At 45.5% G+C, this 21,274-nt stretch overlaps 1 protein-coding gene across 6 annotated transcripts in view; it reads left to right on the forward strand.

Annotated features, from left to right (window-relative positions):
• Window positions 1–21,274, forward strand: part of LOC147439831 (serine/threonine-protein kinase SRK2A-like) — a 63,593-nt gene that overhangs the window by 3,720 nt on the left and 38,599 nt on the right. For 5 of the 6 annotated variants that reach the window (XR_015184648.1, XM_086485575.1, XM_086485571.1 and 2 more), the window contains exon 4: window positions 13,676–13,750. The exons of the other annotated variant lie outside the window; for it this stretch is intronic. Coding sequence is in view for 4 of the 5 variants with exons in the window: in XM_086485575.1 (XP_086341701.1) it covers window positions 13,676–13,750 (75 nt within the window). In the remaining variant the exon portion in view is untranslated. The remainder of the gene's footprint in view (window positions 1–13,675; window positions 13,751–21,274) is intronic. 6 annotated transcript variants of the gene reach the window in all.

A 21,274-nucleotide genomic window follows, 5' to 3' on the forward strand; every position in this document is an offset into this window, starting at 1 on the left:
TTACATCTCCTCCTTTGTGCAAAGGTTTGATCCAATTTTCACTTCAATCATGAGGCACGCCATGTTGAAGTGCAAGGTTAAACATATCGCATATCCAATATCGTGTTTTCTTGCTTGTCCATTTAATCATTTCAGCCTTGACACCTTGAAGGTCCCCTGCCTTACGTGTAGCAAGTTTCTCAAGCGCGCAACATACATCTTCAATGGTAAAGAAGGGAGGCATAAACGGAAGGGAGCTACAACACTCCATCTTATCAACATTGGGTTGCTCATAGAGGTTCTTGCAATGCGTATACATATCCTCAAGAGTCAGGTCACCAAATCTCTGAACACGGTTGCCTTTTATATTTTGCCAAAACTTGCCACATGCATGTGCATTTTCTTGCGCTAAAAGAAGTTGTTTTTTGACTTCTCACCTTCTCCTCTTTTTTTGAACAAGTGCTTTGTATGTGTGTGAATGTTCCAAGTAATCTTCTTTGTCTTTGCTTGCATCCAACCTTAACAAGTGTTTTCGGGCTTGATTACATTCCATGTCGAACCATTTCTTCTTGGTGCTACCTTTCTTAGATCTTTTGCAAGACGTGTTTCACCGAAAAGCATTCCCTCGCACAAGAGAAAATTACTTCTTTGAAAACTTTCCACTTGCATTCTAATGTTGGGCTCTCTTGATGCTTTGTCATGCTTAACATTTGGTCCACCATATCAACATATATAAGTGCTCATTTGAAGTCTAGACGTAGTTACGAATGATTCACATCATGATTGGAGGCTATATGTTCGGGTCTTTTACCATACTTGAGGTCAATACATAGCATCCTATGATCCGATTCCGGATTCCATTCACCAAGTGTAAATCTTTGTATGCATTTTATATTGGCTTTCGAAAACAACATATAGTCGATCACACTATCACCATTGTGCTTTCTACATGTAAAGTCATTGGTGCCTTGCCATAAAGATACACCATTTGCAATGAGCATTCTAGTACTATTGCACATATGTAGAAGTGACTTTCTATAGTGATCCAATTCTTTTGCATCATTAGAACTTCGATTATACATGTATGAGTCATCCATTCTTCTTGAGATATGCGGCATGTCAACTTGTTGTGTGTCGTGTTGTAACCTATTTGTGCGAGCATTCATGTCTCCAAAGACAATGACTTCACCTTGGTCCTTGTAATGAGCAATGTCTTCCTCTAGTTCAACAAAGGGATGATCTCTATCCATATCCAAGCGAGCATAAAAGCTGGAGTCATAGTGAGGAATGTAGCAACCAACCACAAACATGACTTGACCATTGGGTGGGCTGATTTTCAATCATAAGTAGCGTTTTTACTTATCTTCTTTGACAATGGAAACATCTTTCAAACCCTTTTTAATCATACATGCTATACCTCCTTGGCCTCTACGTTGCTTTGCATTTTTGGTCCACATCAAAGAATACACGTCTTATTTGTCAAATCCAAGAATTCGTTGCGCATCATGCTCCCATGTTTCAACAAGAAGTATCACATCGGAGTCATTGGTAAGCTCATCAATGCCAATTCCCGCATTCCATGGATAGCCGTTACAATTCCAAAAGCTTATTCGCAAGCGTGAGTTGGTCTCATAGATCATGTGTCCCTATTTGTTGGGTGGATTTGCATCCTTCTCAAGTGACTTTTCTTCTTGAGATGACACCTTGACCTTCTTGGTTCTTTCCTCATATGCTTTGCGACGTACATTTTGTTGCATAAGAGTGCGATCCTCATATACATCACAAACCGTTCCTTTGAGGTAGATCCAACTATTGTCAAGGATGATCTTTCTCTTTACCTCATCAGCCATGGTACATACAATAGGTCTTTCTCCCGAGAGAGAGAGAGAGAGAGAGAGAGAGAGAGAGAGAGAGAGGGATGTTATATTAACGTCTTCAAAAGGCCAAAATGACCTATGAGACCAAACCGCTACAAAATTGTGAATTTGATACCATGTCTGGGTACAAAAAGACTAGAACAAAAATACTACTACTAGAATCCATCCTCATATGCACTTTGGATGTCGAGAGAGTATGGCTCGAATCCTCTGTTGTAGTCTCTGTCAATGCTGTGTAGCCCCTCTCCTCAATCTTGGCCGTCTGGATCTCTGTAGCTCCAGTGCTTGGTCGATGAGAGTGCCGGTAGTGGTCGAATGAGTGTGGGCGGAGCTCTGCAATGATGGTCGCTCCTCTGGTAGTCCCATATCTAGTGAAAAGAAATCTGTAATCCGTGTCTGGGACTGTCTCTCTCTAGCTCTCCCCAGTAAAGTGTCTATATCTGTGTAACTCAAGTAGATATAGTCCTAGACATCTCTGATCCTCATAACTCATGACCCTGGAGATAGGACCGAAACCCTCTCTGAATAAGCAGTGGCAATGGCCCCAAATCTCATAGTACATTGTGCAATGACATGTAATGTAGCTCTGTCTCTGGCTCGAGCTGGCATAAACGGCATATCCTGTTGTTTGCTGGTATCCCTCTGAATCTACCAGTCTCAATCTCCAACTGATGTGAGGATGTGCGTATTTGACCAATGGCACACCGCAAACCATGAGACATGTGTATCTATGTAGCTGGGTCGAATCACAAACCCATCTCCTGTGAGGTGGAGAAGATGCTCTCTATAGAAAGCCATCTTCATGTCCAACTCCTGTGGCGGCTCTATCCATGTCCTCTTGGTATCCAACTGGATCAGGTCCTGACGAATGAGTCTAGTAATCTCCACCTGTGTAAGAGACATCGAGGGTGTCTGAAGAGAGTACTGGAAAGGGGGCAGCCTGTCCATGGTGAAGCCATGCATCTGAAACCATGATGTCATCTGTGCATACCAGCATGAAGTGCCCCTCTAGAGAGCTAACTGTCTGGAAGACTCAAGGGCCAGTCTAGCATATCTGTCTCTAGTAGTGTCCCACAAGCTGTGCACAAAGGAGACTGATCTGGTAAGCGCCTCAATCTCCATAGGAGGGGCAACTAGCTCTGCTCGAATGATAGCGTGGGGTACGGAGGCCTTGGCTCTGATCAGTCGAGAGATCATAGATACCAAGGGCCTCTCCATACGTCTCCAGCCATCTTGGCCTATAGAAGGTCCCCATATTTGCACTGCATACAACACAGCTGATGCTACTAAAGTATCAAAGAGCCACAGAGAGAGAGAGAGAGAGAGAGAGAGAGAGAGAGAGAGAGAGAGAGAGAGAGAGAGAGAGAGAGAGAGAGAGAGAGAAAGAAAGAAAGCTTTATTAACGTCTTCGAAAGGCCGAACTCGACCTATGAGACAATATCATATACATGTGTTGATGCTCGAGGCATCGGAAAATAAAAAGGGTACAAACTGAAATGAGCCTATGCTATGCAAAAGGGTGTGGTAGGGTGGTGCATGTGGTGTACAATGTATAGTGTGGGTCCTCGTGTCGAGGTGTGCTCACGCATCAACAGGCTCAACTAGGGGCTGCAAGGTGATACCACCATGAGATGATAGGGAGGGTATCTAAAAACAAGCAACATATGTAGGGTAGAGAATGTGGTACATCGGTGGTGGCCTGCTCAGGTATCTCTGGAATGCTGGATCTCCTGGCGCTGGTACATGACTCTGCTCTAGATACTGATGGTGTAAGGTTAGTATCCTCGAGATCTCCCTCTGGTGACACCCATGTGTCCTGTATCCTAGGAGCCTCGGTCTCCGACGTGCCCTCTGAGACTCTGCCTGCAGAAGGGTAAGCCCTCTACTCTGTGTAGGTAGTGTGGGGGGGTCTGGCCCTGCTCGTCGGAAAAACTGTGTGATGGTAGTCTGTGTCCTGTTATCCTGACTCTGACGTGGCTGTAACAACTGCTCTCGAACCTCTAAAGCCGCAACCAGGAACTGGCCAAACCTCCTCTGCTCTCGGCCTATCATATGATGCTGTAATGAGTCTCCAATGCCATATCTCTCTCTCAGCTCTGTATATGCTGGGCATCTCATGACAAAATGCTCCTCACTCTCCACCTCCGTCTGGCAAATCCGGCATGTACGCTCCTCTCGTGGTATGCCTCTGGCTCTGCCACTCTCAATCTCTAGCTGATGTGATGACACTCGTAGCTGGCCAATGTTGACCCGAAGTCGGTGTGGCATGTACTCTTGCATGTATAATGGAATCTCAATGAATCCCTGCTTTGAGAACCTCAGAAAATGCTCATAGTAATATAGCATTTTAGGAGGTAGGGTGTCTGTGGGCCTGCGCCATGTCCTCTGAATATATGTATGCCATATCTCCTGTCTGATGACCCTATTCCGCTCAGAGCGTGAGAGGGTATAGGTCAGGGCCTGGGTGTCATACTGGAGTGGTGGTAGTCTATCGATATCAAAACCGTGCTGGGCTAGCCAATCTCTTGTCTGGGCATACCATGAGCTAGTGTCCCCTGCCTGTGCCATCTCTCTAGATGCAATGAAGGCTCTATGAGAGATCCTATCTGGATCCATATCTTTGAATCTGCGAAGAAGGGAGACAGTCTGAAAGAGTGCCTCTACCAACATCGGTGGTGCAGCCAGCTCAGCTCTAATAATGTCGTGTGGAATTGATGGCTTGCTGCGAATCATCCTGGAGATCATAATAATCTGTGGCCTCTCTATCTGTGTCCATACTGAGTCTGCCAGTCCCGGTCCCCAAATGGCCGAGGCATACATGAGTGCAGGTGTGACCAGTGTGTCAAAGAGCCACCCCTTCGTCCGGGGCTCCTGGAAGTGGGCCTGGTGGCACTGTCTCTCCATCAGAGCTAGTGATGCGTATCCTCTGGTAAGTCTATCTCTGGCTGCCTGTGTCATGGAGAAGGTCCCTGATGCTGCGGTGAATGTAACCCCCAGATATACATATGAGCCTGTCACCTCTATATCCCCTCCAGCTACTGTAAATCTACTCTGTCGGCGAATCTGAGCTGATGTATGAAATATGAGAACCTTGGTCTTTCCAAGGTTCACCGTGAGTCCTCTCTGTGAGCAGAAATCATCCAGGGCTTGCAAATGTAGTTGTAGTCCCTCTGCCGTCTCTGACATCAGGACAATATCATCTGCATATAAGAGTATGTGTGCAGTAGTCCCTGCAATATCCACACCCTCTCCACCCATGTGCAAGATGAAGTCTACAATCTCGTCAATGTATAGACCAAAGAGTGTAGGTGATAGGGGGCAACCTTGTTTCACACCAATGGTGCTCACAAGGGTGTTAGATAATCCACCCTGGCATCTCACTCTGCCAGATACATGCTCATACAATGCATAGATCCCCCATGCCATCTCCTCTCCAATCCCAAGCGCAGCCAGACATCGGAAAAGTCTCTCTCTAGGTACTGTGTCAAATGCGTTGCGGAAGTCAACGAAGCAGCAATATAATCTCCTCTTCCTCACCCGTGTCTGGTCGATCAGACAACGAAGGGTGAAGATATGATCAATAGTAGAGAAAGCTCGGCGGAAGCCTGCCTGTCTTGGTGTCCTCATGCCCTCTCCCTCTGCTAGAGAACTGAGCTCCTCCTCTAAAACCGCGCCATATAGTTTGGCCAGTATAGGACCAATCATGATAGTGCGATATGTGCTAGGATCCATGGCATCCCCAGATTTGTGGATAGGCACGATGGTGTGCGCTGTCCACGACTCTGGGAATCCCTCTGAAAGCGCGCGGTTGAAGAGGTGGGCAATGAGTGGTGCCAATGCATCACAACCATATATAAGATGCTCTGCCTGTAGGCCAGCCTGATCTCTAGCCCTCCCATGCTGTAGGTGGGATATAGCTTTCTTCACCATGTGGGTGGTGAAGAAAGTCGATGATGTGGGTCGGGTAGCCGATGGCGTAGGTATGGGTGGCTGTCCTGGGATCTCGTATAAGCTCTCGGCATATCTGTGCCATGTCGCTGGGTCCTGAATAGGAGTGGATGGCCTGGGAGGTCTGATCCGACGCCATGCCTCAACACTATTCTTGCTCATGAGTAAATGATAGATGTCCCAATACTGGTGCTCCTCCCACTCCCGTCTTTTACGACGGGTAAGTGTCTGCATCTTGCGTTGAGCCTGGCGATGTGTAATCTCCCCTCTGATCTCCAGTATATGTAGGTGTCTGTGTAGATCTCGACATTCGTCGTCGTACCACCTGTTTTGTGGCATAGTGCCAGTGCGTGGAGGGTGTGTGTGTATGCGATGTGGGAAACTTTGAGTGGCTGACTCGTGTAAGATGGATGTAATGTGTGTGGTGAGTGTGTCCAGAGGTGCTGTGGGGTCTAAGTGTATAAGGTGCTCATGCAGGTGATGTATATAAATAGGAGTGAGCTCATGAGTGAAAGAAATGGTAGTGTAAGTGTGAGGGGGGGAGGCGGGGGGGTCAGCAAGCTGTGTAGCAAAAAGGGAGAATGTGAGATAAGTATGATTCGCCCCTATCGGTGTGCGTGCAATGCTGAAGGAGTGTATAAGCTCTGCTGTCTGGGTAGAGCCCAACAAATAGTCTACTGTGCTCTCTCCGCCACTGTGTGGGAAGCAAGTGAATCCCCCAGAATCTGGCCACCTCGCCATCCCGTTATAAATAACGAGATGGTGCCTGCTGCCAAGCTCAAGAAGGTGTCTGCCATATCCAGTGTTGTCCTGTCCCCCATCTGCAGACACTCTACTCACCCCCATGTCCTCTGCATCAAGTGCCCTCATGATCTCCGGCTGCTCCATATCATAGATCTCACACTGTCGGCTCTGTGTCCTCCCGTTGAAGTCCCCCATGAGGACTTCCCCGAGTGATGTGTAGTGAGAAATGTCCTCCGACAGTCGAGAGTAGGGGTCCTGGATAGCATATCGTGATCCATGTGGTGAAAAGTAGCATATGGCAATGTATAGCCCTCTCTCGTGGGTGAGCTCTAGCCGTACCCACATATAGCATGCCTCCTCGTCTCTACTCATCACCTGTATCCGGTTGTGTAAGCTCTGTTTGAATAGTATGGCCACCCCTCCTGACCCCCCAGCTGTACTCTGTCTGGTGATGGTCCTGTAAGTCGACTCCCACTGGAATCCTGTGACTACAGGTAGTCCTCTCTCTGGGCTCTCATGTGTCTCCGTAAAACATACAAAGTCATGCTCACTGATGATCTCCTCTAGGCGCTCCGGATGTGTCCATATAGAACCATTGCAGTTCCAGACTGCCCCTCTGAGTGGTGTCTCCTGTGCTAGTGTATGTGTCTCATAGGTCCCGAATCCCTATGAGATTGGGCGGCCGTCGATGAAGATTCTACCATCTCGAAAGAAGGCCTTTTTACCTTCTTTCCGTGCCTGAAGGACCCTGGGCATGCATGATTTCCTATGCTCGATCTGCATCCTAGTGAGGTCCTCGTCCATAAAGATATGGCCGCCCTGGAGGCCTCGTAAGAGCACCCTTTTGCGAAAAAAGGTGGTGCGGTCCTCATCTCCTCGTAACTGCATGATCAACGGGCGAGCTCGAGTGGTGTCACGGCCGGCTCGCCATGCCTTTGTAAAAGGCATATTCTCTTTGTAGCCTAATTGGCTACAAAGCTCTTGTGCATCCTCCTCTGCTGAAGGTCCCTCTTTAAGGCCAGTGATCCTAACATTGTGTTTCCTCATTTGGCGCAATCGCTCCTCTTCGAGAGTAAGCTGAACCCTCAAGTGCTCTCCCATGTGAACCTCCTCGCATACCTCCTTCTTGATATTCTTTTTAACTACTTCCACCCATCCCGATTGTTTGGCCTCCATTTCTGTCTGGATCTCTTCTTTGATGTCTGCTTTCCATTTATTTTTGATCTCTACTTCTATGTCTTCGAAGCTCGAGATTTCCCCCTCTTCCCTGGAGATCCGGAGGTGGTTGATGCTTTCTTGTATACGGTTTATCTCCGTGTTGGAGGTGTCACGGAGTTCTTCGAATGCTTTCTTCCAGGCCTCCTTTTCTTCTGTGATGCCTCTGATGTTATCCTCCATCTGCTTCATCTTTTCCGTCATCCTCCTTACTTCGGCGTTCAGTGCCTTGTCCGCATCTTTCTTGGCCTGTGTGATAGCTCTGGCTATCATGTCCTCCACTTCTTTCCTGTCAAGAGGTGCCATGGTCGAGCTAGAGGAGGCGAGGCTGAGCGCACGGGAAGCCTAGAGAGGATTGTTGGGAGCTCATCAGAGAGAGAGAGAGAGAGAGAGAGAGAGAGAGAGAGAGAGAGAGAGAGAGAGAGAGAGAGAGAGATGATGAAATGAAATGATATACTAATGTCTTCAGAAGGCCAAAATCCTAATGAGACCAATCCGTTACGAACTGGTTGTATGTGTGACAACTCACACAATGGGTGCCCAATACAAGAGGGTGATATAATGGGTGATGAATCCGTCCTCATCTGGACTCTGGATGTCAAGATAGTATGGCTTGAATCCTCTGTTGTAGTCTCCATCGATGCTGTAAAGCTCCTCTCCTCAATCGTGGGCATCTCGATCTCCCTAGCTTCAATGCTTGGTCAATGAGAGATCTCCTAAATAAACTATTCTCATTTGTACTCTGGATGTCGAGATAGTATGGCTTGAATCCTCTACTATAGTCTCCGTTGATGCTATAAAGCTCCTCTCCTCAATCGTGGGCGTCTTGATCTCCCTAAATCCAATGTTTGGTCAATGAGAGATCTCCTCAATAAACTATCTCTGTGTATGTGTAACTCAAGTAGATACAATCCAAGACATCTCTAGTCCTGATAGTTCATGACTTTGGAGAAGGGTCCAAGCCCTCTCTGAACAGACAGTGGAAGCAGCCCTATATCTCATAATATACTGTGCATTGACCTATAAAATGCATCTCTATCTCTAGCTCCATATGGAATAGGCGGCATATCCTGCTAGCTGATGGTATCCCTTTGAATCTACAAGTCTCAATCTCAAGATGTTGTGAAGATGTCCGTATTTGACCAATATCAGATCGTAACCCATGAGTAGATGTGTATCCATATAGCTGGGTCGTCGAATCACAACCTGTCCCCTATGAGTTTGAGAAGATGTTCTCTATAGAAAGCCATATTCGTGCCCAACTCCTGTGTAGGCCCTATCCATGTCCTCTTGGTGTCCAACTCGGTCAGGTCTTGGCAAATAAGTCTAGTAATCTCCACCTGTGTAAGAGACAACAATGGTGCATTAAGGGAGTATTTGAAGGGAGGCAGGTGTTCATGTTGAAGTCATGTATCTGGCATAGCAGCTATAATATGCGTACTTTATGAAACGTACAAAACGTCTCATAACGTTTTCTATTCTAGTGTTTTTCTGCTCAAAATTTATTCTATTCTAATGTCTTTTGCTATTTGATCAAGTGTGTTTTAGAGCTTCATGGTGCTTGTTTATGTATGCTATGATTAAACATTGAAGAGTCATTGAGGTGGTGCATGACCCGCTTCATTTATCCTTATTAAAGTATCATATCTAATATAGTTGACATATTTTATTTTTGATTCTCAAAAATACGTCTTGTAAGCGGATTGTACACCGCATATTAAACGTCACGTCCCGTACCGTGGCTGCTATGATATCTGGAACCATGATGACATCTGTGCATACCAGCATGATGTGTCCCCTATAAAGCTAACTGTCTGGAGGGCTCAAGGGCCAATCTGGCATCTCTCTCTCTGGTAGTATCCCATAAGCTGTGCATAAAGGAGACTGATTCGATAAGTGCCTCTATCTCCAGGGGAGGGGGGGGGGGGGGGGGGGCTACTAACTCTGCTCTAATGATCTTGTGTGGCATGGAGGGCTTGGTTCTAGTAAGCCGCGAGATCATAGATACCAAGGGCCTCTCCATACCTCTCTACCCAACCTGACCAACAGAGGGTCCCCCCTAAAACGTGAACCCCATAGAGCATGGCTAAAGCTACCATGGTGTTAAAGAGACAGGGCTTTGTTTAGGGTTCCTGGAATTGAACCTGCGAACACATTCTCTCCAATCCTCCCAAGGACGCATACACTTTGGTTAGTCTGCTCTCTTCAAAGAAAACCTTGGCCCAATGAAGACTATCCCAAGATAATTGTATGTGTCTGTGTACTCCATAGTCTCCTGACCATAAGTGAATCTAGGTGCTGATCTCTGATCCACTGCGGTGTGGTGTTAAACACCATAACCTTGGTAAAACCAAGGTTTACAGACAATCCACTATCCTCCGCGAAGCTATGTAATGCATCCAAATGTCGCCGCATACCCTCTGGTGAGTCAGAGATCAACACAATATCATTTGTATACAGCAATAATGGAATCCATGTTCTTGTCAGCTGGGCACCTCTGTCATCCTCTTTGTCAATGTAATTAGAAACCTCATCTATACACATGCCAAATAGAGTAGGAGACAATGGACAACCTTGTTTCACTGCAATAGTGGAATGAACTAAATCAAATATCCCCTCCTGAGTGCATACATGTCTGTATAGAGCCATGATCCCCAACATCAATTCAATGGGCACTCCCATCTCCTGTAGTCTGCGCATCAATCTGGCTCTATGTCAAATGCTTTGCGAAAATCCACAAAGCTCTGAGTGTCAGGATATGGTCAAGAGTGGAGAAGCCTCTCTTGAAACCGGCCTGTCCCACTGCGCGTATGCCCTCACTCTTTACCCATTTGCTCCACTGCTGCTCAAGGATAGATGCATACAATTGTGTTAATGTGTGTCCAATCATAATAGTACGGTAGTTTCTGGGCTCTGTAGGATCACCTACTGTCACCGGGAGGTGTATTTTTCTTGTTGCCTTCCGTAAATAAGTATTAGATATATTTATTTTATTTTTACTTGTTTGTCCCGGAACCCTTGAAAAGGTGCAAGTGGACATTGCATGGCCAGTGTGAAACGGCTGCAGCCAAATGGGTTTCTCACATCGGGGATCTAGGTCGATCAGATAGGGACTGCTCGGGCCAGTTAGCACTGAATTCTGATGAGTATGGAAGCTCGTGTGCGCCAAATTGGAATTTGGGCCACTCGTCAAGTCACTGCAACCTTATAAGTTGAAAGGGGCCAGTAAATTAACCCACATTGTAGATGTTGGTCAAATGGTAGTCTTCAATGATGGTCAGGAGACCGATAGGGACGCCATGGAAGCATCTCCTAAAATTTAGGGAACTGCTATTTTTGACCGGAAAATGTGTTCGCGTCATTAGCTCTGGAATGACAAGGGGAACATTTTATTGCTCTGCTGCCAAGTCAACTGACGCACAAGTTGAGATATTTTTAGCAGGGAAAGCCCAAACTCGGAAACTGGGCGACGTGTCAGCCTGTGAGCGATTTTGCCACTCTGGGAGGCAAAAACGAGCTGCATATCAACAAAGGGGGCGCCATTTTCAGCCTCAGGTGGATTGTAGCAGGTACAGAAGCTATGGAATGCTTACCTTGCCCTCTATGCACAGTATGGTGACGGGAGTGATGCCCCGCACGCTACATACTGCTCTCTTTCTCCCCTACGTACAATATGTTATGCCCCGCTAGTGGGCTTCTCATTTGACCTATGTACAGCTGTGGGGAAATATGCTTTCATGCCGAGGCAAGAGCCTCTTTGCACAGGAACCGGTGTAGCTAGCTGCTGCACCAAAGCAAGTCCACGAGAGGGTGATAACCTCTCTCGATTGCGCAGTAAATTCAGCATTGTACGCTTGCTGTTTTTACTCTATTTTGGGGCTGTTTTGAGCCCAAAATGTTTCCAGAATCAAGGGGCATTTAGCCCAAGGTGCAGGGAACAGTGCAGGGACCGTCGTGTGCCCAAATGAGGTCAAAAACAGGACTGAACCAGAAATTACAGCGACCTGGAATTTACTGTTTTGTGCTCCCGACTGAGGGATAACGCCAGTGGGATAGAGTCCTGAGCTTGGAAACTGATTCGGATTAATTTCGATACCGTTAGGTTGTCGAAATTTTACCGAATCTGGAGCGTACTAGCTGGATGCAGGTGTTATCTTCCAAGGACTCTCTTTTTGTAATTCCCCCTCTCTCTAAATTAAAGAAATACCGAAAGGGGCGCCAGTCTTTGGGGCCTACAGGGTGTTGGTCTCGTGTGCGCAGTGACATTCTAGTCGCTGGACGCAACTGTGTTCTCTTCCCTTCTCAGTGCTCTGTGTAAAGTTAACAGGTAATTGAAATAGTACCGCCCTCTACGTTGTATAGGCCGGTTATACCTACCTTGAAGATAGGCACAATAGAAGACAATCTCCAAGTCTCAGGTAGACCCTCACATATGACACGATTGAACAGAATTGCAAGAACCTCTGCCAACATTTCTCTAGCATGTATAAAGTGCTCTGCTACTAGACCATTATGATCATATGCCCTCCTAGTCTTTATCCTGTCAATGGAGTCGTTACCATCTCAGTGGTAAAGAAGGTACTCGTAGATGGGCATGGATCTGGAAGGGGTGTTTGTCCAAGGACTGTATATAAGGATTATGCATACTGACCCCACTCATCAAGAGAAGTAATCATTGGGGGAGGGGAGTGCTCATTCAAGAAAGGCCATGCCTTTCTTGAGTCTGAGCATTGGAGCTAAGGAGATGGAGAGGCCCATGGCTGAGGAGAGGAGCTTCACAGCATCGATGGAGACTACATCAGAGGATTCGAGCCATACTATCTCGACATCCAAAGTACAGATGAGGATGGATTCATCACCCATTATAACCCATTGTATCAGTGGTCACACATACCCCACATAGTTCCAGCTAGTAGCACTTCTAGATTCATTTTCGTATCTCTTTTTTTGTACCCAGACATGGTATCCGATACACCAGTTTGTAACGGAGTACAGATGAGGATGGATTCATCACCCATTATATCACCCTCTTATATTGGGCACCCATTGTATCAGTGGTCACACATACCCCACACAATTCTAGCTAGTAGCACTTCTAGATTCATTTTCGTATCTCTTTTTTTGTACCCAGACATGGTATAAGATACACCAGTTTGTAACGGATTGGTCTCATAGGACATTTTGGCCTTTTGAAGACGTTAATATATCATTTCATCTCTCTCTCTCTCTCTCTCTCTCTCTCTCTCTCTCTCTCTTCAAGTTATTAGAGTTGCTGTTGGGAATGGTTGGCTTCCCTGCTCAGCTCGTGATTTCGTCTATCCATCCACCCTGATGTGCAAATGACACACTGATAGAAAGCATTGACCCTCAGATCATCATCAATAAAATGCCCAATGTGCACATCCTTTAAGTATCCTAGTGGTAGGCATGATGTGAAATGATTTTGCAAGAATCCACAAAACAACGATACAATCTCCGTCTTCTTGCATGTGCTTAATCAAGCCCTCATGGTTTAAATGTGGTGTAAAGTAATGCTCTCAAAAGACCAATACTAGTGCAGTAGTTCATTGATGGCACCATATGGCTTCCTCTGCCAAATCAGAGGTGAAGACATTAGATTGTGATGGTGGGTGTATTAATAGTGCCTGGGCCAGGGTTTCCAAGCATTGTCTTACCTATTGCTCGAGAATAGTTCCCATACTGCTGGTTCTGTTCCACTTCAAGTAAAGTGAAATGGTCAAGGCTTGGATCGTGTGTAATGGTTGCTGATCTAGAAATCTGCATTTCCTCCTTCATATCCATTATACTACTATTTTAGCATGAAACTTGTTTTATAAATTCACAAGAAAGCTTTTTCTTTTATTGGTGCATTTATATCAAACGGAAAATAATGTGTGTTTTTCCCTTCTCAGATTGATGAGAATGTAAAGAGGGAGATCATAAACCATCGATCCTTATGCCATCCAAATATTATTCGATTTAAGGAGGTGAGCGACAAAAATCTGGATGCAGCAGCTGTTTATGTCAGTGTGCGCCCCCCCCCCCCCGCCCCCCCCCCCCCCCCCCCCCTCCCCTTCTCTCTCTCTCTCTCTCTCTCTCTCTCTCTCACACACACACACACACACACAGAGGTGCGTGTCACCAAGTTTTCCTGTATGTAACTGATATTTCACAGCCCTTTAAAGCTGAGCTATATAGCGTTGTAACTTATATTTGCCAAATTTGTCAAATTTGGCAAATATAGAATGATTTTAAAAAATCTATATTTGCCAAATTTGACAATTTTATACTCGTTGTACTTTAGTGCTTTGGTGCGTTTTTCGAATGGAACAAAGGATCTGCTTCTTTGGAAATAAAAATCTAGGGTTGATCTAATATGGGGGACTGGGCTGAAAATTAAAGTTGTTGGGTAAACACTTGAAAGTTGATGCCACTTATAAGTAGGTGATAGGTGACCAAGTGCTGAAAAAATAGAGTTGTAGCTTTGAAATGATGTAGCTAATGCAGTATGGAAACATGAATATTTTAGAGGAAGGGGGCCCTTTTCTTTTACAGGCTTACTAAGGTGAAAAGACAAAGTAAGTGGACCCATTCTTGGGTTCTGTAAGATTCCTTAGGGGGATACAACTTGACCATCAGGTGAAGGCTTGACATACAGAAATTGTGATGGGAAAGTTCCTTAACATCAGATCAACAGGTTTGACAACATAGTGTGCCACGCGGGTTTGTTCTTTAGTGTACCCGATGTACATGGCTGAAAGTTAAGGCAATTGGAATTTGGGTGGACTCTTCCCAGTAAGACTTGTTAGAGTTATAGCATCTCAAGTTAATGGCCCGATGTGATCCCAAGATTTATTTTGGCTTTAGAAATTTAGATATTTATTTTACTTATGTGTCAAAATTTGGGTAGGGCAATTTGCTAGCATCTCAAGTGAATGGCCCGATGTGATCCCAAGATTTATTTTAGCTTTAGGTATTTATTTTACTTATTCGTCAAAATTTTGGTAGGGCAATTTGCTAAGGCTAGTATATAAGCACCACCTTGTTCCATTGTATAATCATCAATTCATTGCCTAGTTGATTGGTTCAACATAGTCTCTCGTCGGATAGATCTTCGAGGTGTCTTGGGATAGTTTCCTACGACGTTAAAATTCTCTTCTCTTCTTCTCTCTCTCTCTCTCTCTCTCTCTCTCTCTCTCTCTCTCTCTCTCTCTCTCCCCCCCCCCCCCCCACCCTGCGCAGTTTGGCATCCCCTCCCCTCCACGTTGGAAGGTTAGCGTTGCCCCTTCTCTCTTTTTTCTATCTGTTGTACTGCACAGGGTTTCTGCTCTCCCCACACTACAGTTAGAGTTGAAGGTGGATAGCAATAGGAAAAGCCTCACACAAGGTGCCTGAGGATGGACCAATCAGCTGACCTCGGGGATGATGATATTTATGAAACCCCGCCTAAATCGAAAGCGACATGTAGGCGGAGGATTCGAGAGAGCACACTGTCGCCAGGTTTCGTGAGAGCTGAGAAACTTTCTAGAGTCAAAGATGACTTAATGTATGAGAAGGTACAGGTGATGATTAAGGCGGAGCTACGCCTTTTGAAGGGTGACATTGAAAAGGAGATGTATGCAAATGCGGAGACTTACAAAAAAGCTATGTATACAGATATGAGGAAAGAGTGGGACAAAGAGATGCTTGGTAAGTGTGACGAGATGTACACATCATTGAAGGTCGAAATGCAGACTATAGTGAGGGCAGAAGTGAATGTAATGGAATGCGTGATGCAAAAAATATTAGAGGATGCACTTGGTGCTTTCAAATCCAGGAAATAAAAAATGGAGGAACAAAGGATGCATTGATCGAAGCACTTAAGGGAGAACTTGCAGCTTGCAAAAATACCCCCGGAAAGGATGGAGAAAATCAACCCTTAATGATAAAGGAGCTCGAAAGCATTAAGGAGCAGGTGAAAACTCAACGGAAAGAGGAAGAGCAGACATTGGCACAGTTGTATGCACCCATCCTTGAGCAGCAGTTGAGTAGATGGACACAGAGAGAGAGAGAGAGAGAGAGAGAGAGAGAGAGAGAGAGAGAGAGAGAGAGAGAGAGAGAGAGAGAGAGAGAGAGAGAGAGAGAGAGAGAGAGAGAGAGAGAGAGAGAGGGTGTACGGGTAGCAAGACAAGTGGGTTTCAGGAGAGGTTTCTCTACTCTTGATCATATTCTGACACTCAAAGCCATTATTATTGAGGAGGGGAGTTCACGTGGGAGACGGCTCTGTTGTTTCTTTGTGGATTTCTATCACACTGGTGACGTGGCTGGCCCCCGGACATACACACTGACGTGGCACCGTATGGACCTCCACGTTTTACGCTGACTGTATGGACAATACGAATTTTCGCAAATCACGCTGCCAGCTTTTGGAGATCAATTGCTTTAATTTTAGAAGCTTTTGAGTTTGAGATTTTGGGGCATCCCTTGTAAGAATAAATAAGCCTCAAGGGCTCACTTCTCTGGGCATCTAGATGCAGAGATAGAGAGTGAGCACCAGCGCGATCTTGTACTTTGCACATAGATTAATATAAAAAGAAATACCGAAAGGGACGCTAGTCTTTGGGGCCAATACCTCCTGGCACGGAACTACGCCGGCCATCGTCTTTTGTGAATTGTTTTAAAGTGAATCTCTGTTGTGTTGCGGTAGAATCTTAACTTGGGGTGTCCAAGTTTGTTCCGGTGGTATTAGAGCACGGCCGATTTCTCTTCTACCGGGAAATCCGATCCTTTTTTCTCGCGACACTTATGGATTCCAAGAAGAATCAGTCAACGTCTTCCGCATATGCTGACGCGCGAGGAGATCACGAAGAAGATTCAATCGAATTAGCAGAGGAAGAGTACGGGCCACATCGGCCTACTCAGTACGAACTTCAAGAGATGAAACGTCGACAACAGGTTGAGTGCCCAAAGCAAATGATTAAATTTGCGAAGGACCCTCAGTTTGCAAAATTTTTGTCTTAGCAATCCATCGCAGAAGTGCACACCCAATGGCAGAAAGCCACATAACTACCCATCAAACCGAAAATCAAGAAACCTCCTTCTCCAAGGATGTTTACAGAACAAAAATTACAGGAGGTGGTTCAGACACAGATCAGTCGACTTTTGGACGCGAATAATCAATCCAAAAAGCAAGTGAAAAAGCGCAAGAAGGGGATTGACTACCCTGGTTATTTGGGCTGTCAATCTTCTTTTGCATCTGCAAGAAAGTAGAAGAAGCGAGTACATCTTGAAGGACTATCCAATTTTTCTTCTTCCTCTTCTTCTGACAGTTCTTCTAGCTAATCTGACTCGAGCGAGGAGGACAGAAAAGGCAAAAAGCGAAGCAAAAAGCAAAGCTTCGAAAAGGGCAAGAAAAAGGCAAAGAACACCAGATTTCGCCCAGTTTCTGACAGTTCTACGGAGGAGTCATGCTCTGATTGTTCGGACACCGATGACCATATGTTTTATGCAAAGAAGAAGCATTTTTACAGAGCCAACCAATATGACTTCCTCGAAGACAAAAGTAAGAAAGCAAAAGAATTCAAAGAAGGTGGACAATCGATTAAATTTGAACCCTTTTCAGGGTTCCGAGATGCTTCGAGGGATTTGGCCTTCATCCAACAGTTTGACATAGCCTTCTCTGGAGGGCACTACTTAGAGCATTCCAAGATTAGGAGGGCTGCATCTTTCTTCAAAGGAAATGCTCGAACATGGTGGTCCACTCTTCTTCTGAGGAAGGAAGCTCCAATCAAGTGTTTGAAATTTAAAAGGCTCTTTATATCTTCTTGGTTGACTCGGGAGTATGAACGAGATATACGAACCACTTGGAACCATCTTCGGATGACCAAGAGAGATTCTTCGGATGGTTATTGCGAGAGATTCTGGGACTCTTTTCTACCAACCTCTTCATTTAAGAAGGTCTCTTTTAAGGAATAGATTGAGCAGTTTTGCTGCAGACTCCTTATAGAGATCCAAGACTAGTGCCTTGAACAAAAGTCAAATTCTATTCAAGAATTGATGGGTCATGCGAAACGGAGTTTCTCGATACATTCGGGAAATTTGACTTACCCCACTGATGAGATCTTGGCTTAGAGAACTCGACAAACCTCCAATAATGAAAGTAGAAAGAAAAAGAGCTCCCAAGAAAAGAAGATAAGGATACACGACCCTGGCTCACTCTTCGAGAGAGGGCCAATTACATTAGAGAGGGGAAGTGTTTTGGTTGTGGGAAACATGGGCACATCTCCGCAAAGTGCCCCAAAAAGGCACAACAAGAACAAACTGAAGACAGGCCAGAGAGTTCGAGAGCAGCAGAGGAACGTGGTAGGAAAGGCAAGATGAAAGCAGGATTGGTACCAGGTTGCATGGGTACTGACCCAAGCCTGATTGATGAAAGTACAGAAATTTGCCGAGCTTGGGGCAAAGTGAAAGACCAAGAAGCCTTCATTTTCTTTGATTGAGGAGCCAAGGCCAACTTCATTTCACCTGAATTGGCGGCGCGGCTCGATATGACACCCGACAGGATGGTACCAACACTAGAGGCAGTTCTAGCGGCACCCGGACGGACTCGGTCATCCGTGAGGTCCCGACTTGATCTAGATGCGATTACTAAATACGTTGCCGATTGGTCATGGTCTGAGATTTGGAATGAATTTGTATGTGATTTTTCATGCGATGTCCTGTGATGTCAAGTGATGTCCGGTGATGTGACTGTCGTCTTGTACAAGTGCTAGATGTGTCGTGTCTAGTGCGTCGGTACTAGCAGTCGGTGTCTACTAAGACAGTTTATGGCCTCTGTCTGTTTTGCAGGTGTAATCGAGGGCGATTACAATTCTTTCAAGCGGGGGGTATGTCACAAACTGGTGATGTGGCTGGCCCCCGGACATACACACACATAGAGAAATTGCTGACGTGGCAGCCTTCCGAGAATTGCGCCGACAGGCTGACGTGGCAGTGTACGGAAACCCGTAGAACGCGCTGACTAGTTGATGTGGCACCGTACAGACCTTCGCGTTTTACGTTGACTGTATGGATAGTATGGATTTCCACAAATCACGTAGCCAGCTTTTGGAGATCAATTGCTTTAATTTTGGAAGCGTTTGAGTTTGAGATTTCGGGGCTCTTCTTTTGGGGCATCGCTTGTAAGAATAAATAAGCCTCAGGGGCTCACTTCTCTGGGCATCTGGATGCAGAGATAGAGAGTGAGCACCCGCGGGCTCTTGTACTTTGCACATAGATTATTATAAAAAGAAATACCGAAAGGGGCGCTAGTCTTTGGGGCCAATACCTCTTGGCATGGAATCACGCCGGGTCGTGTCGTCTTTTGTGAACTTTTTTAAAGTGAATCTCTGCTGTGTCATGGTAGAATCTTGACTTTGGGGTGTCCAAGTCTGTTACAATTTCCGCAAAGCCTTCGATACAGTGCCCATAGCTAGATAGATGCGCAGATTGCAGGAGATGGGGGTACCCATAGAGTTGATTTGGGGGATCATGGCTCTATACAGGTCAGTAGTGGGGCATGTACGCACTCTAGAGGGGATTTCTGACTTGGTTCACTCCACTATCGGGGTGAAACAGGGCTGCCCTCTATCTCCTACACTATTTGGCATGTATGTGGATGAGGTTGCTGACTATTTCGAGATGGATGGTGATAGAGGAGCACAGTTAGCAGGGACATGGATCCCACTATTGTTATATGTTGATGATATTGTATTGTTTTCTAACTCCCGGGAGGGGATGCAGCGTCATTTAGATGCTTTAAAGTTTGTACACATTTGCCCACAATAGTGGATTGTCTGTTAACCTGGGGAAAACCAAGGTTATGGTGTTTAACACCACACCATAGTGGGTCAGGAGGTCAGCACCCACATTTACATATGGCCAGGAGACGGTAGTGTATATAGATGCATACACCTATCTTGGGGTAGCCTTCAGTGGACCGATGTTTTCATTTAGGGCGCAACAGAGACTAGATTGATGAGAGCTTATGTAGCCTTGGGAGGATTGGAGAAGATGTGTTTGTAGGTTCAGTTTTGGGAACCTCGAACAAAGCTCTCGCGTTTTGATACTCTAGTGGCTTCAGCTATGCTTTACGGGGTTCAGGTTTGGGGACCCACGGTGGACCACCATGGCAGATCTCGTAGCATTGATGGATGGAGGTCTTTAGGCTCTATGATCTTTCGGATGATTCGGGCTAAGGCCTCAATGCCACATGATGTCATGGATGCTTGAGAGTCAGTCGCTGGTGACATCGCCTACATCATCACTAGAAGGATCTAGAAGGATTTAGAAGATTCTAGAAGGTTCTAAAAGTATCAAGGAGATTCTAGAAGTTTCTAGAAGCATGGAGAAGATTCCAGAAGAATCTAGAAGTTTCTGGAAAGCTTTAGAAAGTTGAAGAAGGAAGAACTAGAAGGATCAACAAGTTTCTAGAAGCTTGGAGAAGATTCCGGAAGAATCTAGAAGTTTCTGGAAAGCTCTAGAAAGTTGAAGAAGGATCCAGAAGGTTCTAGAAGAACTAGAAGGATCAAGAAGGTTCTAGAAGATTCTAACCTCCTCAAGAAGAACCTAGAAAGTCCTAACCTCCTCAAGTAACCTCCTCAAGCACTAGTATAAATAGGGTTCTTGGGCCACAAGCCCCTTAGTCTTGCCAACACCAGTTGTGAGGCTCCTATGAGGAAATCCCTCTTCTAGTTCTTATGTTCAAGTCTTGTCCTTGCAATCAAGCCTTGTCTTGTACTCAAGTCATGTAATTCAAGTCTTGTATTTAGCTCTCATAATAAAGTATTACGTCTTATAATCAATATTAAGCTTGTCATCAAGTCCAAGTTCTTGTACATTGTGAGCGCCTCCTCTTGCTCTCTTCTAGCTCTATACGCGCTCATAACAGTTTGGCAAGACTACCATCTCTTAATCTTCTCAAGCCATCATGGAGCCGACCATCGAAGGTCTCATCAACGCATTGCAAAGCATCCAAGCTCAGTTACAAGAACTTCGCGAGAGTAACGCTCAACTTCAAGCAGGGCAACCTCTAATCTTGGGACCGGCGTTGCAAGATCTTCAATGTCAAATTCAAGAGCTTCAAGAGACAAGCACACATCAAGCACAAGCTGCAAGATCCAACTATTCTCAACAACATAAGAAGGAGCCAAAGGTCAGCATGCCTGAAAAATTTGATGGGACTAGATCAAAGTTTAGAGGTTCTCTCCAACAAGTGTGTCCTTCATTCGAATGCAACGAGAGCGTTATCCAGATGATGCCTCTCAAGTAGGCCTTATTGGGACCCTCCTTTTGGGTAAGGTTCTCTCTTGGTTTGCTCCCTTACTTGAAAAAGAATCTCCTCTCCTTCATGACTTTGAAGCTTTTGTGCAGGAGTTCTCTGCAACCTTCGGGGATACTGATAGAGCAAGGGTTGCTGAAACCAAACTTAAAAATCTCCACCAAGGATCTAGACCTGCATCCATCTATGCATCCGAATTTCAACAGCTCACTTG

This window comes from Adiantum capillus-veneris, chromosome 16, assembly GCF_014529385.1.
Source record: "Adiantum capillus-veneris isolate H3 chromosome 16, ASM1452938v2, whole genome shotgun sequence".
In the NCBI taxonomy this organism is placed as follows: domain Eukaryota; kingdom Viridiplantae; phylum Streptophyta; class Polypodiopsida; order Polypodiales; family Pteridaceae; genus Adiantum; species Adiantum capillus-veneris.